The 26,316-nt window shown below is 43.1% G+C and overlaps 1 protein-coding gene across 1 annotated transcript in view; it reads right to left on the reverse strand.

Annotated features, from left to right (window-relative positions):
* The window catches only part of slc38a11 (solute carrier family 38 member 11), a gene marked incomplete at both ends in the record, with an annotated part of 124,163 nt that extends 99,901 nt beyond the window's left edge, over nt 1-24,262 (reverse strand). The window contains 7 exons of the mRNA XM_084311426.1: nt 1,654-1,733; nt 2,718-2,824; nt 4,094-4,159; nt 7,583-7,717; nt 23,423-23,497; nt 24,005-24,131; nt 24,248-24,262. Coding sequence (XP_084167552.1) covers nt 1,654-1,733; nt 2,718-2,824; nt 4,094-4,159; nt 7,583-7,717; nt 23,423-23,497; nt 24,005-24,131; nt 24,248-24,262 — 605 coding nt within the window. The remainder of the gene's footprint in view (nt 1-1,653; nt 1,734-2,717; nt 2,825-4,093; nt 4,160-7,582; nt 7,718-23,422; nt 23,498-24,004; nt 24,132-24,247) is intronic.
* Nucleotides 24,263-26,316: the final 2,054 nt, after the last annotated feature.

A 26,316-nucleotide genomic window follows, 5' to 3' on the forward strand; every position in this document is an offset into this window, starting at 1 on the left:
GAAGTGAAGCTGATGGGCTCCACCACAACCACTAAGACTATTCAAGTGCTACAGGGGTTGTTCAGTCGCCATGGACTGCCAGAAGTTCTGGTTAGCGACAATGGGACGCAGTTTATTTCACATGAGTTTGCGTCTTTTCTCAAGGGAAATGGAGTGAAGCACATGCGCTCTGCTCCTTTTCACCCGGCCACGAACGGTCAAGCGGAGCGATTTGTACAGACGCTAAAACGCTCATTGAAAGCGTCCCGAGTAGCACAGACTGGATTCGTTTCTGCTCAGCTACAGAAATGCTCCCCACTCCACGACTAATGAGTCTCCTGCGGTGCTTTTCCTTCGCCACCGACTCCGCTCCCGCCTTGACCTCCTCAAACCCAGTGTGGTGGCGGTAGTGGATCAGGCTCAGTCCAGCAGGGTCGCAGAACCCAGTTCGCCAGAGACAAGGACTTTGCATCGGGAGACCCGGTGCTGGTCCGTGATTATAGACGGGGGAGGATAAGTGGATGCCGGGGGTGGTGGTCTCCCAGGAGGGGTCGGCTCGGGGCATTGGAAACGCCACACAGAACAGACCCGATGTGACCCGATGCTACTCACTTCAGGGGAGCCAATACCACCGGCCCCATTGGCTCAAACTGCGACAGTCCTGATGCCAGATCCAGTGACCGTTTCCCCAGCGGGCGGACAAGAGTCCTCCCTAACCGGTCCCTCAGTCACGCACACTGAGGCAACTGACTCAGAGCCAACCAGAACATCCACAGAGACTAGTAGGAGGTACCCGGTGAGGGTAACTAGGCCCCCTGATCGCCTCACATTATGAGCGGGATGTTCTGACAGACTCAGTTGGGCTATGGGGGTTATTGCACTATTGTATTTTGGTGTTATGAGGGGTCATTCCGGGGCACTTTATCACTATATTAGGTACCGGGTTTGGAAGTGGGGACAGCAATACAATTAAGTGGGGAGGAGTGTGATGTATGTGGCTGTGGGTGTTTGACTACCTCACCATTCCTACTCCTGCCCTCTAGGGGGAGGGCGAGCACTTCTTAAGGTGACAGCTCAGGCCGCTTTGGTGTTCGTTGTTATGGCAATAAAGCTAGCTACAGCCATGGTCTGTAGTCCCTGTGAACAGCGTATTCCGTGTGATTAATATGCTACCATTGTCCGGGATCACATATATAATAACGACCATACTAGCAAAAGAAAACAAAACACATAGCGACACTGAGCTGGCGGCTGCAGTGTCAATTTAAATTCTCACGTGTTCAATACAAGCTCTCGCCAGACGCACAAAGCTCCCGGTAGCCCCACAAAAATTATTTATTTCATCTCCCGACACCCGGGCTGCCCCCCCAAAAAATGTAATACCTGTACAAATAAAATGTAAGACCCCGCAGATACCCTGTCACTCACTTATTCACATACTCACTCACTCACTCACTCACAGTGCCACTCTTTCCCTAGTGGCGGCTAAGAGATACGGCACTCTTATGTGACGTGTTCAACCTATGTTGAACATCTACTACTACTACTACTACTACTACTACTACTACTACTACTACTACTACTACTACTACTACTACTACTACTACTACTACTACTACTACTACATCTATGACTAAAGTTAAGGTTAACATGCTGAGTATTACTGTCCAGTACATCTGAGGTCCTAATGTAGCTGCTCTGGTGATGACAATGATGAGGATCCCAAAGGTTAACACCATGGACATGAAGGACACCTGGGACAGAGTGAGAGAGGGAGAGAAGGAGAGAGAGAGAGAGAGAGAGAGAGAGAGAGAGAGAGAGAGAGAGAGAGAGAGAGAGAGAGAGAGAGAGAGAGAGAGAGAGAGAGAGAGAGAGAGAGAGAGAGAGAGGGGGAGAGAGAGAGAGCAAGGGAGAGATACTTTGCAGAGGCTATACCTAACTCATGACATAAATGTTCATAAATTGTTCATTTAAAATCAGTGTAAGGCTGCGTTCACACTGCAAGCCTTAGTGCTCAATTCTGATGTATTGCTCAGATCAGATTTATTTTGACTGTTCATGTTATGTTTTTAAAAGTGGCCAATATCATATTCCAGTGTGAACTGGTCACTGCTCCTGAACTGACCCGCACGTGCTAATGAGCAATAACGAAGATGGACGTAAACATGGAGGACACTGACGTCACAGTTTATGGTTTAATCTATAAATCGCAGTGGAGGCTAGATAATTCATGAGCAGATAATAATGGTGGTGAGGAGGAGGTGAAAGAGTGTCCTCTTTCAATTATGCTTTCAAACACACTGACCACCTCCATCACAGCTGTCTTCCATGTTTGTATCCACTGACCACCTCCATCACAGCTGTCTTCCATGTTTGTATCCACTGACCACCTCCATCACAGCTGTCTTCCATGTCTGTATTCACAGAGTGACTCCACAGAATTGTGATGAATGTCAGTCTCTAGACTCTAGAGAAACATAAACGCTGCATGAATTTTGACATAACAGTTCAGACCAGACTGAGGTCACATTGCGAGGACATCTGACCTGTATCTGATTTAGGACCACATATGAAAGTGGTCCAAATCAGAATTGAAAAGATCAGATTCCATGTGATTTGTGGTGTTCACACTGTTGTGAAAGATCAGATCTGAGTCACATATGAGCAAAATAAATCAGATTCGAGCCACTTTTGCCTGCAGTGTGAATGTAGCCTAAGACTGTGATGACCTGACCTACCTTGCCCAGCTTGCCTATGTTTCGATAGAGAGAGAGAGGTAGTGTGAACAGAACGGTGGACACCATGATGACAAAGTGTCTCTCTGCCAGGATGTGGTCTGGACCCACTGAGAAAACACAACACATCATAACAATGAGCACGTCGCCATTAAAGGGCCAGCGCACACTAAAACACAGTAGCTTTCATTCAGTAACCAGTTCAAACTGAACAAGCTGGTGAGGAAGACTAGCTCTGTAGTGAGTCAAACTGAACAAGCTGGTCAAACTAGAGGTGATGGCAGAGAGGAGGAGCTAGCCAGGCTGAGCAACACGTTCAGCCATAGACTTCTCTACCCACGACACCACAAACCACCTCGGCCAGTCCTTTGTGCCTGTAGCCCTCAGGCTCCACAACTGTGGGCACAGACTGCTGCCAACTAACGGATGGTGAACTTGAGAACTGTTAGGACTATCTGACTCTTAATAATAAACACTGTTAGGACCATTTTACTGTTATTAATAAACACTAATAGGACTATTTTACTCTTAATAATAAACTATGGTTTATACCATGTATACCATCATTATCTTATTGAATCCTGTCACTCACTACTGTTCACTACTACTACTGTTATCACTATTATCATTACTACTTGCACTTTGTTCTATGTTATATTATTATTACTACCTATCTTACCTGTACACTTGAATTTCACCAAGGGGATTAATAAAGGAACACTTGACTTGCTTAGTTATTGGCTTAATTACACAAGTGTCATTCAACCTCTATTTCAGGTTAAATAAATAATATGCCACATACCTCCTGGTATTTCAGGTTCAATAAATAATATGCCACATACCTCCTGGTATTTCAGGTTAAATAAATAATAATAATAATAATAATAATAATAATAATAATAATAATAATAATAATAATAATAATAATAATAATAATAATAATAAATAATAATAATAATAATAATAATAATAATAATAATAATAATAATAATAATAATAATAATAATAATAATAATAATAATAATAATAATAATAATAATAATAATAAATCATATGCCACATACCTCCTGTTATTCAGGTTAAATAAATAATAATAATAATAATAATAATAATAATAATAATAATAATAATAATAATAATAATAATAATAATAATAATAATAATAATAATAATAATAATAATAATAATAATAATAATAATAAAAAATCATATGCCACATACCTCCTAGTATTTCAGGTTAAATAAATAATAATAATAATAATAATAATAATAATAATAATAATAATAATAATAATAATAATAATAATAATAATAATAATAATAATAATAATAATAATAATAATAATAATAATAATAATAAAAAATCATATACCACATACCTCCTGGTATTCTCTGAAATACTTTGCTCATGGTGTCACCAGCTATGATATTGTAGCTGATCATTGCTGTGGAAGTGATGCAATACAATATTATTCCATAAATGTGTATTATAAGCCCTTTACATTACATATACACACTTTGTAATACACTTATATGATGTATAAACACTTTGATGTATAAACACTTTACTGCAGTGTTTCTCAAAGTGGGGGGCGCGCCCCCCAGGGGGGGCGCAGAGGCATGACAGGGGGGGCCCTGAGATTTATTAAAAAAAAAAAAAAAAAAAAAATCTTTTTTTTTTATTCCAGAAAATTATCACTAAAGTGCTATCTGTTGCAGCTGCACTGTTCTCCATGAAAATACCATTTCTCAAAATCTGAAAATCATTATTTAATAAAACACAGAAAAGGATCACCAAGTTACTCTGGATAAAAAAAAAACTTTACAGACAACATTGAGACAAAGCTTCCCGACACATCTCCATCCAAACTCTTGGAAGAACTCTTTGAAATCTCATCTGATACCACCTAGAGAGCTAGTTTCAGAGTGTGGTGCTGAGTACCAAGTATCTCATCTCATGGCCCACCAAGTATCTCATGATGCAGCAGTTAAGGTGTTGATACCATTCAGCACCACATACAGTATCTGTGTGAAGCTGGCTTTTCATCCATGACAGCTCTGAAAACAAAATATAGGGCCAATTTGAAAGGTCACGATATTGGTGTTATTTCAATAAATTTAAACATGGCCCATTTCATGACTATTTTGTTGGGGCGAGGGGGGGGGGGGGGGGGGGCCCAAAATATTTTGGTCCGCCAAAGGGGGGCCTGACAGAAAAAGTTTGAGAAGCACTGCTTTACTGTATATGATGTATAAACACTTTGATGTATAAACACTTATATGATGTATAAACACTTTGATATATAAACACTATATATGATGTATAAACACTTTGATGTATAAACACTTTATATGGTGTATAAACACTTTGATATATAAACACTTTATATGATGTATAAACACTTTGGTGTAAAAAATGTATATGATGTATAAACACTTTGATATATAAACACTGTATATGATGCATAAACACTTTGATATATAAACATTATATATGATGTATAAACACTTTGATATAAGATGTATAAACATTTGATGTATAAACATTTTATATGATGTATAAACACTTCGATGTATAAACACTTTGTATGATGTATATACACTTTATATGATGCATACACACTTTGATATATAAACACTATATATGATGTATAAACACTTTGATATAAGATGTATAAACACTTTGATGTATAAACACTTTATATGATGTATAAACACTTTGATGTATAAACACTATATATGATGTATAAACACTTTGTATGATGTATAAACACTTTGATGTATATACACTTCATATGAATAAACACTTTGATGTATATACACTTTATATGATGAGTATGAGTTTATTTCCTAAATGAGATACTGTATCTACTTTTTTAAAGGAACACTCCAACATTTTGGGGAAATACACTCATTTGCCACCTTCCCCAGAGTCAGAAGAGGAGATTGATATCAATTTAATCTCTCTGCTAAACTAGGATAGGTACTCCCTACTGCTTCCAGGCCTTGTGCTAAGCTAGGCTAGCTGCTCCCTACTGCTTCCAAGCCTTGTGCTAAGCTAGGCTAGCTGCTCCCTACTGCTTCCAGGCCTTGCGATAAGCTAACATGCACATAGACCTCTCTCTGAGTCTTCTTGTCTGACCCTGGGGCGAGGAGTGTTCCTTTGGAAAAGTGAAACTATGGTAACTATGGTAACTATGGTAACTATGGTAATGCTCAACCAAATGGTTGCTGAGAAGTTAAACTAAAACACACCTACAAAAAACAGCCGCACCATTAGCCTAGCTTAGCGTCATTCACTGGAAGTAGGTGTGCCAGTGTAGCCTAGTTCCCAACAGTCACGAAATACACTCCAAATACAACTCCAAAATGTTCCTGTAAACATGTTGTGACCTGTGTATTTACCACGTGGAGATTTTTTTTTATTTATAATTAGACATTTTCATTTTCTAAGCAGATATATACTCTGAACAATTTTTTTCCGAACCACTGCTGCCTGGGCGCAGTGATTTCATAACCTCAAAAGCCCCATTTTTCAAAAAGCAACAGGGTAGATGGCAAATAAGCAAATTTCCCAAAGAGTTGGCATGTTCCTTTAAGTACCTTCAGGGCCCCGTTCCCTGTACCTGGTTCAACTAAGTCGATCAAGATGTCATTATCCAGCTTCAGTTAACCCGATGTTTGAAGCCGGGATTTTCCTGTTCCTCGAAGGTGGATTCAGTCTCGTTAACTCAAGCCAGACTTCAGACCCAGGATAAGTGCGCGTGCCCGCCTCAGCCGAGAAGGCAGCAAGTGTCGAGAGCAGAGATCCTGATTCTCTAGCGGCATTGATTGATTAATTGATTTAAAACTTTAGTAACATATTGCAGTACGGCTCAATCGCCTCGCCGACAAGTTAAATGCGTTATCTATAGGCTAATTTTAAGTCCCTCATTACCTCAATCAATCAGATTATATTTCTTTAAACTTGCCTCCTGGATTGAATAATCAAATGAGATCTTGCTAGCGAAAATAATTAGTAAAACTGTTATACAGAATAACGATACGGCTCCCTTACCCATTGATTGATGTATGGTCGATCTTTTACTTATCTTCTCTGTGGTGTAACGGGTTCTTCTTTTGACTTTCACGCAGACGACCGGGGTTCGAAACCCAGTCGTCTCCTTCTTTTTGCAATATAGGAATAATTCAATTTGGTGCACGTTGAGAGCTATATAAAGAATGACATCCTCAATGCATGTAGATTTATAATATTTTAACTTAAAACCAGGCTACCTTTGCGTATAATAATTAATATTATATTCAAAAAAATTATATTGGAAACACGGGGTTTCGAACACCGGTCGCTGGGTTGCCAGGATTGAGCACTACCACTGAGCCACTGTGCCAGATGGGATAAATTCATTGTTTATACATTAATGAACGAGAGACCCGTGTTTAGAATATTCTTTATTTTGTTGTTGTTGCACCGAGCGAGCGCCACGGTATATAACGTGCATTATTTAGGACAAAGTGAATTTAGTATCAGCATTTTGGGTCTATTTTACATTTCAAAAGACCCCTCTGGAAGAATGGAGCACAAAAACGTAATTCAGAATGGTATAACGCAGATCCTAGACTGTGGGAATAATTTCAGGAAACGCGCTGTCACTCCTTTGCGGGGGCGTGGCGATGGTTGATCCGGCTAACTTGAACTTAAACCCTGCTTTCGACCAGGCTCAAACTTTTGGATCTGTTGTCATGGTGATTTGGAAAATCCAGGTACGGGGAGCCGGAAAGTCCGGCTTAAGTCAGACTTAACCGAAAGTTATCCGGCTAACTCAGTTATCCAGGTACGGGGAACGGGGCCCAGGCTCTAGACAACTTACCAATGAATGGGTAGAGAAACTGCAACGCTGACTGGATCAGGAATCCGGGGAAACCAAAGGTACTGTAGACCAGCGCCTGGTAGTTGCTTGTCCCAGATATATTTCCTCCTTTTATCAATAAGATGATTGAATAGTCTGTCGTGAAGCATAATTCATTATGTCGTTAGTCTGTTTTTGTTTGCATACTTGTTCCTTTTGCGATCGAAGACAAATGGAAGCACTGAGATCAAGAATGAAGAAGTCTGCTCAAAGATTTTTTCTGAAGTAGCCACCACAGTTTAAAATGTATAATTGATTGATTGATTGATTGATTGAAAATTGTATTAACAGATTGCAGAATGGGTACAATACAGTACAGCTCAATACACACAATTGTTAAGGGGTTGCAGACCAGAGAAAGACTTTCGTCTTGTTTACATCAGGGTCCCCCATTTTCAATTCATCATAACATGCATGACATACATGACATACAGGTAGACAGTACTGTTGCATCTAGACATTTATGACATACCAGATCTACAAATATACAGTACTGTTTATGATACAAAAAGAGTCTAAAAAGAGAGTATATACATTTGAGGGGGAAGAAACTGTACATTGGAGGAGGTTGGGTAGGTGGGGTGGGGGGGGGGGGGTAACTGTACATTGGAGGTGGTTGGGTGGGGGGGGTTTGGGTAGGCGGGTTGGGGGGTTGGGGGGGGGGGGGGGTACATTGGAGGGGGTTGGGTTTGGACATTTACAGGGGCCAGTTTTGAATTGCAGTCTCCCGTAGATGCTCTTTGAGAGTGGTTTTGAAGGTGGGTAGTGATTGGCTGCACGATTAATCGATTTTCAATCGAAATCGCGATTTGGAATGATGCAATTATCAAATCGCAATTTTTTTATTTTTTTTTATTAATTTTTGTATTCGTTTAACCAGGAAGTCCCATTGAGATACAAGGTCGGTTTGGGAGAGGGAGGTAACGGGTTTTAGATTGTGTGTTGAAGTTTAGACTTCAGAGAGGGAGAGTAAAGTACAGAAAAAAAGGTACCGTTGGGTACCGGTATCGATTCCCAGGTAAAAAGAAACATTTTCAGGCTCGGTGTCCCGAAAAGAACCACCGCGTAGGCCAGATGCAAGCCGCATTTTACAATAAACCTCTGTGGGGCTGCTTTTTTTTTTATTATAATCGCAAATTTAATCGCAATATCTGTCCGAAAAATCGCAATTAGATTATTTCCCAAAATCGTGCAGCCCACTAGTGATTCACATTCCTTTACAGCTGTGGGTAGGGCGTTCCACATAGATGTGGCATAATTGCTAAACGTGTTTAGTCCCTTGTTTGAGCCGAATCTGGGTTTAACATGATTTGTGGAGCTCCCTCTGAAATCCTTTGAAATGTGTGACTGTTATAGGCTATATCAACTGAATGTATACGACGTCTTTCCATCTTTAAAAGGTGCTGTAAGTGGTATTTTCTTTTCTTAAAATAAGTGTTAAATAGCGCTACATTCTGACACCATCACTGATATAGAGTCTGTCTGGTCTGGTCAGTAACATGGGTCTCCCAGTCCCTCCACTCTGCTGTAAATATGAATACATTTGTGTATCCCTTCCCACTTTATCCAATCAGGAGAGAGAACCCTAGATAGATTTACTTATTTCAAGAAATCTTACCAAGCCAAATTTGCAAACCAGTTTTCTCTCTGTGCATTCAGTAGAATGCTATCTGGCTGCATGTTAGCCTAGCTTAGCACAATGAATGGAAGCGAACAGTGCCGGTTAGCCTTCGGGAGAGGTATTAGTTGGACAATGCTTAGGCTAACCGGCACTGTCCGCTTCCATTCATTGTGCTAAGCTCTTAACAATTGTATGTATTGAGCTGTACTGTACTGTACCCATTCTGCAATCTGTTAATAAACTTTTCAATCAATCAATCAATCAGCTAGGCTAACGTGCAGCCAGATAGCTTTCTACTGAACGCACAGAGATGAAACTGGTATATACCTTCTTGTCTTTCTCTGGAGAAGACAATAGGCTAATTTCCCAAAATGTTGGCGTGTTCCTTTAAACACATTTGCTTAAAACTAGTTTTTTATTTCATATTTTTGTCAGACCATTTTTGCAGTGTGGAGTTCTCGCTCCTGATTGGATAAAGGGGGAACGAGATACCAGGAAATGCACTGACCAGACAATTTATATCATCGATGGGTGTCATAGATTTAGTGTAGAGATATTACAAATATAAGTCCAAAGACGAGACAGTATTAGCAACAGCATATTTAACTTGTAACGTCTTTATCTGTACATAAGATACAGTAAGATAAGATATTCCTTTATTGATCCCCTTGGGGGAAATTCAGGCATATGACTTGGCCATAATAAGGTGATTTATAGGCCTGATATTCTATATTCTATATTCATATTTCAAATTGCATGTGTCCGGATGGCAAAATTCAGTAGTGTATCTACAAAAAAACCTGTAAATCATCCCTTTATTCATTTGGTTAGATATTTTGTACACGTGATCTCAAAAAGGTGCTGAATGAGCTCTGTGGCAATTTTTCATGTCTGGACAATGTTAGCATGGTGTTATTCACCGTCAAAGATAAAACATAAAAATAAAAGCCTAGTAACAGACGAGACAGTATTAGCAGCATATTTAACTTTTAACGTCTTATCTGTACATAAGATACAGTAAGATAAGATATTCCTTTATTGATCCCCTTGGGGAAATTCAGGCATCATAGCAGCATAGGGGATGGGGGAGGGGAGGTACAGGTAATAGTAGAAGACATCTGAGGTGTCTAAATCCAGATTGAACTCTGCCATTGGAAAGAGACGATTTGGCCTGCTCCATAGATGTGTGACTTGGCCATAATAAGGTGATTTATAGGCCTGATATTCTATATTCTATATTCATATTTCAAATTGCATGTGTCCGGATGGCAAAATTCAGTAGTGTATCTACAAAACCCCCTGTAAATCATCTGCCCTTTATTCATTTGGTTAGATATTTTGTACACGTGATCTCAAGAAGATGCTGAATGAGCTCGTGGCAATTTTTCATGTCTGGACAATGTTAGCATGGTGTTATTCACCGTAGGCGCCGTAATGGAAGTTTCAGTATTCTCTATTTGTGTTGTATTATTAGTTGTACTGTCACTTTAGGTGGTGGGCGTGTTCACAGGGGTTTGGCGTAATGGGAGCGTTCTTATGGAATTGCATTCACCTTTTCACGGGTTGACAGCCACACGGAAAGAGGGGGTGAGCGGGGAGCGAATAATTACTTTTGACCGCAAGAACGCAAGATAGTTTATAGCAGGGGTAGGCAACCCTAGGCACGCGTGCCTGCATAGGCACGCGGGGGCATTTTCATAGGCACAGGGGGCAGCATTAAAAAATAAATAAATAAAAAAATATTATATATATTTTTTTTTTTTTTTTTTTTGCTTTGAAATATTATAGTGAAATATTTTGCACTGTTGTCGCATTTATCTTGTTGAAATCCTCCCACAGGTTATTTTTACTACCACATATTTAATTGAGACCCTTTATTTGTTTATTATTTCAATTTAGCTGGAAATACATTGCTACATCATTCAGTAACATTTGCAGATCCTTATAACAAAAACATTATTACGGTCACCATTGTGACCAGTGGGATTAATCAACAAATTTTATTATTTATTTTTCTATTTCATTGAACATTGCACATGTTAAAAGCCATTTTTTTTACTCAAAATGTGAGTATTACCAAGTCAACTTGTGTTCTTAAAACAATGACAATAAACATAGTTTTATTAGGTTGAAATAATGTGGTTGTGTACTTATTTTTCTGTTAACTTATTATGGCTTGAAAACTGAAAACCTTAATGCACAGTAACTAAACTCAATATTTTTAAGTCTGGTAACTTATTATTATAAATTTTTTTACAGTGTAGTCTTGCGATCAATCAAAACTTATTTACACGATATACCTCACATTCACCCTCCATTCACATCCTGGTGTTCTCCATTAGGCCTGTAGGTGGAGCTATGACAGCACACGTACAGTACACACCGATGGTGTGTGATGTGTCCAAAAATGAATGGGCAAATGTGAGTGAAATGGTCGCACTGTATGCAGCTGTTTGTCTGCATTGTATTCCCCCCCCCCCAACTCAGATTTAGGGTTGATACAACCATCATAATAATATTGTTAATAATACCAATAACAATAATGATAATAATAATAATAATAATGTAAAGATTATCATTAAAAATACCTGATTATGAGAAAAGAATTTACGATGCATGGAATATTGTTGAGGCACACTAGTTACAACTATATTTCAAACAGGCACTCCATGTCAAAAAGGTTGCTGACCCCTGGTTTATAGGAACTTGAACGTGAACTTGAACGCAATATAGTATCATTAGAACGCATCAGTATCAGTATATTAGTGTATGTAATTAAGTGTATTTTGTTTGTTTCATGAAGCGAAGGAATAAAAGCTTGAAAAGTGTTTTCTGGACGTGGAACGGAGTTATTTGTTTGGACTCCTCTGCTTAGCCCCTCGGCACGACTTGTCTATGACAGCCTACTGCTGCAACATAGTCAAAAGAAAGAAAGAAAGCAAACAAAAGCGTTGATCAATGGAAATCAACTATATTGACATTACGGATTCCTCGAATCGCTTCGGAACGCTTTTTATCTTGAAAACATTGGAACGCCTAGATCATCGCTGCATTGGAGCGCGACATCACTTCGGAAGGCCTGACACGCAGACCAGCAACAGAAGCTAAGTAACTTGTTTTATTCTACTGTGAAGCCTTTCGTTTTAAAAAACACAGTGTGAATTCGTTACTACTGCTTGTCCATTGGGGACCCGTTGTTGACTGGCTGCGTCGTTTTGCGCCTATGGATGTTGCACGGCCTACTAGGCGGCAGCTAATGGATTGATGGAGTGATTGATCATTAAAGAGGACTGTGGATTATTGTATGATTGCACGTGTGCTATTGAAAAATGGCATCAGGAGTATCAAGTGTTGGTACTAATGGCTAAAAAATTGATGAGCAAAAAATATAAATCAAACTCACTGCCAAAGCTTTGGCCTATAAATTTGAAACACTTCATAAAGAACGTCATGCAAAGGTTCACAAAATGAAAGGTCTTATGAAGGCTTTAAAGGAGCTCATGGAAAATAATGACAATGCTTCACAGGTGCAGTCTCAAATGGAAAATTTGAATCAAATGGTTGAAGATACCACTCTGTTACACAATCTGTCATTTCTTTAATTCCTGAAGAGGAACAGGAAAAACTAAATGAATGGTTTGAAACTATATTAAAATAAAAAAAATGTATTCATGGATGATGTAAAGTAGTAGCTTTCTGAAACTGGGAGACAAAAAACCAGGACAAGTGCCAATGTTTATGTACACGATTTCCCCATACCTGTAACACAGCAAGTAACTCCTGTTGAGATAACTGATTAACACTGTGATGTAACTGAATCTGATGATGAAATCAAACCAAGCGACAGTGTGTCAAATGCTGGAAGCAGAGGTTCAGACAATCGAAGCTCTGTTAGGCCTATAGGTCTAACATCTCAACCACGTCTTCCGCACGCAAAGCCGAATCCGAAGCATAATTGCAAGACAAATGCTATTAAAGGATAAGCATGCAATAGAGCAAGAAGAAGAAGAACAAGAGGAGCTGCTAAGAAAGAAAAAGGTGCAATTAAGAATGGAGGAAGAAGAGTGAGAGGAGCAGCTAAGAAAGAAAAAGGAGCAAAAAAGAAAGGAGGAAAAAGAGCAAGAGGAGCAGCTAAGAAAGAAAAAGGTGGAATTAAGAAAGAAAAAGGAGCAACTAGAACTTGAAATGGAAATAGCTTCAGCAGCAGCTAAAGTCAATAATGCTAAGAGGCTCTGGAGGATCTCGTATTTCAAGTAATATGTCTGTCGATTCTAATGGAATGAGCTCTTATTTCCGAAAAGGACAAAGGAATGTTCAAACACTCAGTGCAGAAGCACAAACCTTTTTGCCTGCTACAAACACAGCTCAAAATCTACAACCACAACCTGAATTGTCAAGACACGCAGGGGTCAAGGGTCAAAGGACATTACAGAGCACTCAAGCACAGCCACGGATTCAGAACCAAAGCATTTACCCTGCACCACAACAATCAAGCAGCAACGGTAACATAATCACTGTTTTGGAGAAACAAAATGAAATAACAGCTTTGTTAGTTCAACAACAGTCTCTTTCATTTTTGCCTAAAAGAGACATTCAAGTTTTCGATGGTGACCCTTTACATTATCACACCTTCATAAGGTCATTCGAGCACAGCATTGAACAGAAGACTGACAACCCTATGGACTGCTTATACTTCCTTGAACAGTACACAAGGGGGCAGCCTCGGGAGCTTGTCAGCATATGGCTCATGACCGAGGATATGAGAAAGCTAAGGCTTTGCTACATGAGCACTTTGGTAATGGACATAGAATAGCTTCTGCCTACATGGAAAAGGCTCTTTCATGGCCACCAATAAAATCAGAAGATGGCAATGCTCTGCAGGCATACAGTCTCTTTTTGAGAGGATTCTGCAACGCCATGAAAGAAGTGGAAATGATGTACGAGTTGGACATGTCTGCCAACATGCTAGCCATCATTAAAAAGTTGCCTTACAAGCACAGGGACAAATGGAGAACTGTGGCCTGTGACCTGCAGGAAAGGCGTGGCCATAGAGCTAGATTTACTGACATTGTTGACTTCATTCAACGACAGGTGAAAATTGCAAGTGATCCAGTGTTTGGCAATATACAGGACACAGCATCAGCAGCAGCACCTAAGGATATGAGGAAGGATGTGAGATAGTCCAGCAATCCACCATATACAAGGGCAAAGGAAAGTAGCTATGCTACCACCATTGCAACAATGAAAAGGAAAGAGGAACCTGGAACAAAGATGGAGAGAAGCTCATCTGGTACAAGGTATTGTTGGTTTTGTGGAGGTGGACACACATTGGTATGTGCTTTCTATTGGAAAAGAAGGTGCATAGCGAGAAGATTGGCTTCTTGAAGGATCATAATGTGTGTTTTGGCTGTTTGTGCATTGGGCACATGAGTAAAGAATGTAGGCAACGCCTCTCTTGCAAAATATGCAGTCTCAGGCACCCTAGCATACTTCATATGCACCACAAAGAGAAAGGAACAGATGCAAGGCCAGTCAAATGAGAATTGGAGACAGCAATGGGCAGTTCTCTGATCTCTGTGCAAGCCGGTGGTCTTACTGGGGAGCATGACTGTACACTCTCAATAGTTCCAGTACAAGTTAAATCTAAAAAGGGACAGGATACTGTATGGACGTATGCCTTCCTGGATCCCGGTAGCTCAGCATCATTCTGCACTGATGAACAAGCTGAACCTCACGGGAAGAAGGACAAGCATTCTCCTTTGGACTATGGGCCAGGAGAAAGTGGTTAAAAGCCACATTGTTTCAGACTTGGAAGTGGCTGCGTTAGATGGTGACTGGTTTTATGAGCTGCCTGACATCTACACAAAGGAAGGCATGCCAGTTCCCAGAGGCAACATTCCTACACAGAAATACCTTCAACGGGCGGCTGGGTGGCGCAGCAGACATTGCGCTCGTCAGCAACGCAAGAGACACCGGGTTCGACTCCGGCTGTCTGCGTTGCCTCCGGCTTGGGCCGGCCATCATACTAACTCAATTGGCAGAGTTAGCGGGTGGAAGTCTGTCAGGATGGAGGTAGGTGAGTTCCAATTGTTGTAGGCAATCACAGAGATGGAGAAGGTATACTCTTGAACAGGTTCGACTTTAATAGTAAAGAACACAAAGAGTAATACTAGGATACTATGCCAAGGCAAGGGAAAGAGAGAATAGATAATGGAGCTTAGTGGTGGTCCAGAACTGGAACCGGCCGCGTTATCTCCGAACGCCTATAGTGAAGACCTGACGAATGACAAGCAGAGGAAAGGAATGTTACATAGCCACCAAATACCAACATTCCACACACACCCCCGTGACAGCCAATCAGAAGCCAACCCCTAAGTCAGCGGTTCCCAAACTTTTTTGGCCGCGCACCCCCTGTCACCTGCCGACCTAGCATAAACATAAAAAATAATAAATAAATAAGTCCTGAGACTCCGTGCTGCTGCCGACTTTAAATCAAATAGGTGTCTGTGGGCAGTCGGCCGACATTAATAAACAGCAGTGTGTTATAATCACATTTTTATGAGCTAACTAATTCCGTTATATTGGACATTTGTATTAATTATATCAAGCGAATAACTGAGAAATTTGGCAGAGAGACGGCAACATTATCGTGAAATATAAACGTTGCGTGATGACTATTATATCTCCGCCTCCCAGTCCCAACGAAGAACATACCAGTAGTATGCAACTGCAGAGCCGCAGAGCCAGCGGCGCTCTCATCCCAACAGCTGAATTGCCAATGGCTGAATTGGAGTATTGCACTGTGCACGCACAACTGTCTGCTCTGCGGCTGCATGCTTCTCGCAAATCTAGCTCTCGCTGCCAAACCAAATGAATCTCGACATCGCTTCACCAATAGTCGTTATCAGAACACTACACACATATCATAATTATAGAACACACATCGTTGTCATTATTACCCTGTTTTCTTGGTGGAGGGCCACCGGGCCGGGCTGTTGTGTCTGTGCTCCAGCTGTCATCATCACTCTCTGTCTCCACTCTAACGCTGCTCTCCGCTTCTCTCATTCCTCCTGTCCTCTTTCATTACTTTTATTGACTTTAGATTCACCTGACAGTTTCCCTGTTTTTAGCCAGCTCTGCATGTTGTAAGTGCCACAATCCCGCGCTGGTCCCGCGCTTTTGGCAGGAAGTTATTATGTGCACTGGCTCGTGCTCCTACTGTCATCGGCCCGCTGTTAGACCGCATATTAGGAGACCTGAGGAGAGACTCCAGGCAGAGCGGAGCGCATCAGCACAGACGAAGCGCACCTCGCCCGAGACATTGTTTATTATTATTATTATTAAAATGTAATCTTTTTTTTAAACGTTTCTTGAATTTCATGATTTACACAGTGAAAATCCCCATTTGAAATAATGTATATTAGTTATATATTTATTAGTAAAATAACAGCATTAGCCTTTTCATGTCACGCACCACCTAGAGGTAGCTCGCGCACCACAAGGGGTGCGCGCACCACAGTTTGGGAACCACTGCCCTAAGTGACAGCACTAAATGACAGGGAAAAACAAGTGACAGCAATCAAGTGACAGATGACAGAGAAGGTGGGTGGTTCCCGACCGTAGTCAAGAACCAGAATCGTAACAGTACCCTCCGCCGACGAACGGCACCAGACGTTCACCTGGGGGCCTCGGGATTCAGCCGCTGGAAATCAACGATCAGGCTGGGATCTAAAATATCCCTTTGAGGCACCCAAGAACGCTCTTCTATCCCGTACCCCTTCCAATCCACCAAGAACTGAAACCCCCTACCCCTCCGCCTACAACCCAGTATCCTCCGCACCGTGTAAATGGGCTGACCACCCATAAACCGAGGCGGAGGAACCGTAGGCAGTGGCAGGGCCAAGGGCGATGAGAGGAACGGCTTCAACAGGGACACATGAGACGTCGGATGAACCCTCATAGAACTCGGAAGCCGTAGCCTGTAAACCACAGGATTCACCCGACGTACCACTTTAAAGGGCCCTATAAAGCGAGGAGCCAGCTTCCTGGATTCCACCCGGAGAGGGAGATCCCGGGTGGAAAGCCAAACCCGCTGCCCAGGACGGTAAACCGGAGCCGGATGACGCTTGCGGTTAGCCTGCCGCTGGGTACTAACCGAAACCTTCTGCAGCGCCGCCCGGACCCGCTTCCACGTCCTGCGGCAGCGAGACACAGGTGCCTGGGCCGAGGGCACCTCCGAACTCCTGCTCCTGCTCGGGAAACAAAGGAGGTTGAAAACCATACTGACACTGAAAGGGAGACATACCGGTAGAGGAGGAGAGGAGGGTATTATGCGCATACTCAGCCCATGCCAACCTCCTACTCCACGTTGCCGGGCAACCGGCAACGTAACATCTAAAGACCCCCTCCAGGTCCTGGTTGACGCGCTCCGTCTGCCCGTTCGACTGCGGATGAAACCCAGACGAAAGGCTGACGGAGGCGCAGAGACCGGCGGCAAACGCCTTCCAGAACCTGGAAGCGAACTGAGGACCCCGGTCCGACACGATATCCACCGGAAGCCCGTGGACCCGAAAGACATGCTGTATCACCAGATCAGCATTCTCTCGGGCCGATGGAAGCTTGGGGAGAGGAACAAAATGAGCCGCCTTCGAAAACCGGTCCACCACCACCAAAATGGCGGTGAACCCGTCTGAAAGGGGGAGGCCAGAAATAAAGTCCAGGGATATGTGCGACCAGGGCCGTTTAGGAATAGGAAGTGGCCGGAGGAGACCTGCCGGTGCTTACTGCGTTCTTACTGCGTGCGCACATCGGGCAGGCCGCCACAAAAGAACGCGTATCCCCCTCCACTGTCGGCCACCAGAACCTCCTACGGATGAATTCCAGGGTCCTGGTGGCCCCAGGGTGGCTGGTGAGGGATGAGGCATGTGCCCACTGCAGCAAACGTGACCGTGCCGCCTTGGGCACATACGACCGCCCCGGAGGGCCCCCGCCAGGGTCGGGCTCCCGCATCAGCGCCGACCTTACCACCTTATCTATGCCCCAAGACACGGGTGCCAAAATCAAGGCCGGTGGAATAATGGGATGGGGCTGCTCCTCCCAGCCAGGAAGATCAAACTGGCGCGATAACGCGTCGGGTTTGATATTCTTGGACCCGGGCCTATAGGAGATGGTAAATTGAAATCGTGTGAAGAATAACGCCCACCTGCCCTGGCGAGCGTTAAGGCGTTTAGCCCCTTGGATGTAAGCCAAGTTCTTATGATCGGTCCAAACAATGAAAGGATGTGCAGCGCCCTCCAACCAATGTCTCCATTCCTCCAGTGCCAATTTGATAGCCAACAACTCCTGATTACCCACGTCGTAGTTGCGCTCGGCTGGTGACAGACGGCGAGAAAAAAAAGCACACGGGTGCACTTTCCCATCCTTTAAGCACCTCTGAGAGAGCACCCCCCCCCACCGCGATGTCAGAGGCATCCACCTCCACAATGAACGGAACCTCCGCATCGTGGCGGATCAATACAGGAGCGGATGTAAACCGACGTTTGAGATCGCAGAAGGCCGACTCTGCCCTAGGTGACCATTCAAAGCCAGGGAGAGAGGCCTTAGTGAGAGCTGTTAACGGATTAGCTAAGGCGCTAAAGTTGCGAATAAAGCGCCTGTAAAAATGTGCAAAGCCCAAAAACCGTTGTAACCCCTTGAGCGACGAAGGCCGTGGCCAGTCCAAGACTGCACTCACCTTGGCCGAATCCATGCGTAGATCACCTTTCGTCAACACAAAGCCCAGGAAGGAAACGGTATCAGTGTGAAACACACACTTCTCGGCCTTAACGAATAGTTGATGCTTGAGGAGACGGTCTAGCACCTCCCGAACATGCAGTTGGTGTTGCACCATATCGCGAGAAAAAATTAGGATATCATCTAGGTAAACAAACACCGACACCCCAATCAAGTCTCGCAGCACGTCGTTAACCAGCGCTTGGAAGACTGCCGGAGCATTAGCCAAACCAAAGGGCATGACCAAATACTCATAGTGACCATTGGGTGTATTAAATGCAGTCTTCCACTCGTCTCCTTCTCTAATCCTGACCAGATTGTATGCATTACGTAAGTCAAGTTTAGAAAAGACCTGTGCCCCCTGTAAGCACTCAAAGGCCGTGTCCATGAGAGGTAAAGGATATCGGTTCTTGATGGAAACGTCATTCAATCCCTTATAATCAATGCACGGACGCTGATCCCCATCTTTTTTGTCAACAAAGAAGAAACCAGCGCCGGCCGGGGATGTGGAAGGACGTATGTGCCCCGCAAGCAATGCCTCCTCAATGTAGGTGTTCATGGCCAAGGTCTCGGGGCGTGAGAGAGAGAACATTCGCCCGCGAGGCGGGGAGGTACCGGGTAGAAGATTAATGGGATAGTCGTATGATCTATGAGGCGGTAGTGCTTTAGCACGCGTCTTGCTAAAAACGTCCGCCAGGTCCCAATAGATCTCAGGAACCCCTATCAAATCGGGATTAGAGGGTGGAACAGAATCTGTGACGCTCCCCACCACCCTGGAGAGAGAAGAAGTAGAAAAAAGAGAAGAGGGGAAGGGAGACAAGGGAGTGGACAAACTCTCGCCGACGACCGACTTCACGTCGACCTCCGTTGAGAGCTTGCCCATGCTCCAATTAATATTCCGTACACATGAAGACAACCAGGGATGACCCAACACCATTACAGAATAGGGGGAGACAATAACAAATAATTGAACCCACTCCCACCCCCCACCCGCCACCCGGATGTGCATAGGAACAGTGCGTTGTGTGACGCTCCCACTGCCCAGGGGCTGACCGTCCAGGGCGTAGACCGGAATGGGAACCCCCCAACTCTTCTACCGGGATTCCCCATTCTTTCACCAAGCCCAAGTGAATGAAATTGCCCGCCGCCCCTGAGTCAATGAGAGCCTTTGTTCCCCTAACGTTACCCCCACAGTTAACCGCCACCTCCAGAAATGTACGTGAGTCAGATGGTAGTGCTGGGGTGAGCCCACCTGCTGGTGCCCTCTCGAGGCCCGGCGGAGCACCTCCTCTTCCCGACTGGCGCCGAGTTGAGCCAGCCTGTTCCCGACAGCTGCCGAAACGATGACCGGTGCGGCCGCACCGGAAGCAGCGTCGCTCCTCGATGAAGCGCCGCTGCTCGTCGTCTGAGAGCGACAGCGCCCCAAGCTGCATGGATTCATCACCCAGTGGCCCACTCGTGTAATGCGGGAAGATATCAACAACGGGAGGAGAAAGGACATGTACCTGGGTAGTATCTTCACGCTCCCTCTCTCTCCCGATGTCGGTTGTCCATCTGTATGGCGGTGTTGATGAGCGTTTCCAGCTGCTCAGGGATCTCACGCACGGAGAACTCGTCCCTCATCCATGCGGAGAGTCCCTTGAGGAACAGGACCACACAAGGAATTTCCGGCCAAGCTGCCTCCCGAGCCACGATCCGAAATTCGATGGCATATTCTGAGACCGTGCGGAGGCCCTGCCGGCAGGCGAGAAGCCGCCCACCGGCCTCGAAAATCGAGAGTACTCAGGAAGTGTCGAATACCCTTCTCAACTCCCCGGTGAAGTCGTCCACACAGTCGCAGATAGACGAACCGCTCTCTAATTCGGCCATAGCCCAGGAGAGCGCTTGACCGGTGAGGAGGGTGATAATATATGCGACTTGTGCTCTGGAAGAAGGGAATGAGCGTGGCTGCAGCTGGAACACGAGTGAGCACTGGGTGATGAACTCCCTGCATCCCTCCGGTGCTCCCGCGTAGCGGCCTGGTGCGGGTAGCCGTGGCTCCTGGTTCCGATCCTGGTGTCCAAGAGCTCCCCGACTCCCCTCGGTGTTGAACGTGGTGTTGAACGCCGCCTCTCCTGCCGCCGTCTCTCCCACCGTCGTCCTTACCCCCACCACCTCGACTTGTGCCTGCTGGCCTGTGAGGAGCGCCGACTGCGCCGTCTCCTGCGACACGCTGACGATCCCGCCCAGCCGAACCAACTCGGCGCTGACCAGATGTTGGTGTTCCTCCATGCGCTCCTGTGCACTCTTCTGTGCCCGGAGCATCTCCATGATTGCCTCCATGGAACTCTGATGGTCAGGTCTTCTGTCAGGATGGAGGTAGGTGAGTTCCAATTGTTGTAGGCAATCACAGAGATGGAGAAGGTATACTCTTGAACAGGTTCGACTTTAATAGTAAAGAACACAAAGAGTAATACTAGGATACTATGCCAAGGCAAGGGAAAGAGAGAATCGATAATGGAGCTTAGTGGTGGTCCAGAACTGGAACCGGCCGCGTTATCTCCGAACGCCTATAGTGAAGACCTGACGAATGACAAGCAGAGGAAAGGAATGTTACATAGCCACCAAATACCAACATTCCACACACACCCCCGTGACAGCCAATCAGAAGCCAACCCCTAAGTGACAGCACTAAATGACAGGGAAAAACAAGTGACAGCAATCAAGTGACAGATGACAGAGAAGGTGGGTGGTTCCCGACCGTAGTCAAGAACCAGAATCGTAACAGAAGTCGATGGGTGGTAATCTGGACGTTGTGGACAGCGACTCCTACAGGTCGGTTGGGGGACGCCTGCACAGCAGAGACAGGAAAATGGCGGGGTAGTGTGAGCCTCCCACGCGTTACACCTCACCGAATGAGAGTCCGCGCTGGCAGGTGAAAAGATGTGACAGGCTGCCTCCACATGTATCGGAGGGGACGCATCGACATACTCTCGCAAATAAGTCGTTGGGAGGTGGAGAGAGAGAGAGTCGTCACGCAAACCCACGATAATGTTGCCGTCTCTCTCTGCCAAATTTCTCAGTTCTTCGCTTGATGATGCAAGGCTTCTATCCTCCCTACAACCTACCAGTGGGGGGCATATGCGAGCAACGTTCAAGACAGGGGAGGGGAGAATTGGCACGGCTAAATTGGGATGGGAGAAAAAATAGAAAAAGAGGAGAAAAAGTGGATAAAAAAAAAAAAAAAACTTCAACGATGGCCTCACCTGAAACATATATACATACCTGAGATTGACTCTGGTATTGAAATGGCCGGTTGAAGATTCATACACAACTGACTCTAGGGACAAAGCAAACGATGACACAACTTCTGAAATGCCCCGTGGCTATAAGGGCCAAATTGAAACGAAGAGGTGTCCAAGTAAGAGGAAGCGGTTTGCCTTCAACAGGAAAGAGAGGTGAAAAAAAGAGCAGTGAGAACGTCAGAAATTGAACTTCATAGACGTGACTTTGACACATGAACATTGGATTACAGTTGTTTGTGTTTCTGACTTGACGGACCAAATGATGATAAATATCCCTCCTTAAGACTATGTGCTAGTAACCTCTGGCCGTAGGATACAATTAAGAAAGAAGAAAAGGACATTTGCGACACTATTGTTTGAATAATTGTGCCTTATATTTAATGTTTTCTTGTTAGTCTCCTACATAATTTACAGTTGTGTAATTATTACATTTGAATAATTAGGGGCCGTGATGTAGGCACCATAATGGAAGTCTCAGTATTCTCTATTTGTGTTGTATTATTAGTTGTACTGTCACTTTAGGTGGTGGGCGTGTTCACAGGGGTTTGGCGGTAATGGGAGCGTTCTTATGGAATTTCATTCACCTTTTCACGGGGTTGACAGCCACACGGAAAGAGGGGGTGAGCGGGGAGCGCATAATTTATTTTGACCACAAGAACGCAAGATAGTTTATAGGAACGTGAACGTGAACTTGAATGCAATATAGTATCATTAGAATGCATCAGTATCAGTATATTAGTGTATGTAATTAAGTGTATTTTGTTTGTTTCATGAAGCGAAGGAATAAAAGCTTGAAAAGTGTTTTCTGGACGTGGAACGGAGTTATTTCACTACACGCGTCAATTGTTTGGACTCCTCTGCTTAGCCCCTCGGCACGACCTGTCTATGACAGCCTACTGCCGCAACATTCACTGTCAAAGATAAAACATAAAAATAAAAGCCTAGTAACAGACACAATATTTCTGACACTGGGAATACATTCCCTGAGATCCATAGATGTCCCTAGATACCAAGAACATGCAAATGGACCTTGTAGAAGTGGGTCAATCTTCGATTTACTTAGGTATGTATTTCTAGGAGAATTTTTGGAAAATATGGCTAAGGCTTAAGAGGTTAATGACATACCGGTGATGAAAGCTACTAGAATCAAGAGCAGGAGACCCAGAGGAAGGCCTGCTTGGTTCAGGGCATACGGTAAGCCTGCAACACAAACACATACAAATTAAACGAATGAAAGAAAACATGCATAAACAAGTTACGCAACTGTAATTTCACCTTAGATGAAACGAAAACAAAACACCACGTGATTTTTCTGGATATGATGGGGCCTGGGGCAATTCCCATGACTCATGATATATCTTTTCTTTTTAGGGTGAAGGGGTTAAAAGGGATGGGGGGGGGGGGGGGGGGTAGTCATATGATGCAGTGGAGGTCTGGCATAGTATGGGAGATTTCTGTTATTGCTGGAGTCACCCGAGGCCACCACACAGTCTACAGTGTGTCTTATGACTCAATGCCACTACAGCCTGCTTAAAACTTTTAAAAAGGCATCATCATACTGTAGCTAGGTGTAAACACGGTACAGTATAACTATAACAATGAGTTATCACATCATTAGCCTACTTTACCATAGTAAATTACCATGTCGAATTGAATCAATTCAATTCTATTAGTCAATGGCTGAATTATGGTAAGTAAATTATTTACCTATTATTCCAGATCCTATTATGGAGTTGATGAAATTAAATGCGGCTAATGTTGTTGAACTTCTTCCGGAGTTCCAAGATACTTTTTCTGGACATATTAACGTGCTCCTGTCGTCGATACTGTTCATCTGGAATGCAAACAACAAAAAATATATAAACACAATGGAGAAAAACAGGCCGTTTTGTAGCCAAATATACAGTATTTGAAATGGCAACTTCGGTGTAAACATGATTGCAAGCCTACCTGGTGATGCTCCATGCTGCACTAATCACCGCTGTCGTCTTAGTTTTTTTGCAGGTGCTAAAAGTTTCCGGCGGCTCTCAGTGTTTTCATCTCACTCTCTGCCATGAGATTGAATGAGTTACACGATTTTCACGGCTGACAATAACTCTATCAGCCGCCCTATGACAGAACGTGGCAACAGCGCCCCCTCGCGTTCGTCGATGGACTCCGCGTAAACTGCATTGTAAAGTTTCAAGTTTATAGGAACATGACATTACAGTGAAATGTTTGGTTCTGTATGAGCCCCGTGAGATTGCGTTTCATACAGTACAGTTTTTTTTAAATAATAAAGTCCAAACACTATACAAAATATACAATATACAAACTAAAGTACAAAATGAAGTATTGGACACACATCACATGCAGGCAAAATTGGAATTAAAAGATTAGGTTGCATAAAAGAATTCTTTGTTAGAGTGGAACATTTTGAAGGAGGAAAATCTTCCTAAAGCCTGTATTATTATTGGCTGCTAAATTATAGTATTATTTCATAAACCGTTTCATAAAACGCTTTGTGAAATGATATGGAACAGGCTATATGTATTTGCACATTTACATTTAATGAAAACGACGATCATGTTTACCGCTGATTTGTGAAATTTTTCATTCGAAAAGTAACCAGTTTTGATTAGGTCAGCTGATTAGCCTTTGTACCGGCATCCTGTAAACTGGGAGCAATCTAGGACAGGGCAGGCTTTTTACTGCTGAAGAAACATTTTAAGCTATCATTCAGAGATAATTTCAGAGCTATTTTAAACAAAAGGAATAAACACAAGTCTAAATTCTGATAAATGGTTAGGGCAAGCATTTAGCTGAACAATAACAACATTATTTACCATAAGCTATTAAAGAGTCTATAATAACATAAACATAAAAATGGGCTACATCTCTAGGAATAAAGCCAAAGGCACTATTTGAATGATGTAACTTGTGTCACACTAGTTACTGCGAGACTGTCTGTGTTGTGTGTGAACACGTACAGTAGAGGCCACAGTGTATCCTGGCAGTATAGACTAGCCGTTGGCCTGTAGGTCACCGTGGTCAGCTGCCACCAGAGTTACACACACAGTCTCCACCAAGGTCACAGGGCGCCGCTGTTTGTCCCAGAGATTATTGGATAAGCCAGAGACGGGGTGGACGGCCACACATCTCTCTCTCTCTCTCTCTCTCTCTCTCTCTCTCTCTCTCTCTCTCTCTCTCTCTCTCTCTCTCTCTCTCTCTCTCTCTCTCTCTCTCTCACTCACTCACTCACTCACTCACTTTCACTCTCTATATCTATCCATCTATCTCTCTCTCTCCTACTCTCTCTCGCTCTCACTCTGTCTCTCTGTCTCTCTCTCTCTCTCTCTCTCTGGGTCTGAGCTGGGGTGGTGGAGAACGGTAGGAAGACCATCTCTCTCTCTCTCTCTCTCTCTCTTCTCTCTCTCTCTCTCTCTCTCTCTCTCTCTCTCTCTCTCTCTCTCTCTCTCTCTCTCTCTCTCTCTCTCTCTCTCTCTCTCTCTCTCTTCAAAAGCCCCAATCCTTTATTATTATTATTATTATTATTATTATTATTATTATTATTATTATTATTATTATTATTATTATTATTATTATTATTATTAATAATAATAATAATAATAATAATAATAATAATTATTATTATAATTATTATTATTATTATTATTATTATTATTATTATTATTATTATTATTATTATTATTATTATTATTATTATTATTATTATTATTATTATTATTATTATTATTATTATTATTATTATTATTATATTATTATACGTTATTTATGTAGCCTATCTTCACAACATACTTGAGGAGTTTGATATGTTGATGAAAAATACACTATTTGGAACCATTTTAACCCATAATTCATACTACAGTATAGATCTATATTAGTGTTTCCAAATAACCTGACCAACTTAAACCTTTTACAGAACCCCCCCCCCCCCCAAAAAGTGAATAATGAAAAACATAGTTATTTAGTGTTACTCCTTGTATCAAGAGCTTACATCACCTAAATCAGTTGTAGAA

Source organism: Notolepis coatsorum (assembly GCF_963971535.1).
Source record: "Notolepis coatsorum genome assembly, chromosome: 3".
In the NCBI taxonomy this organism is placed as follows: Eukaryota; Metazoa; Chordata; class Actinopteri; order Aulopiformes; family Paralepididae; genus Notolepis; species Notolepis coatsorum.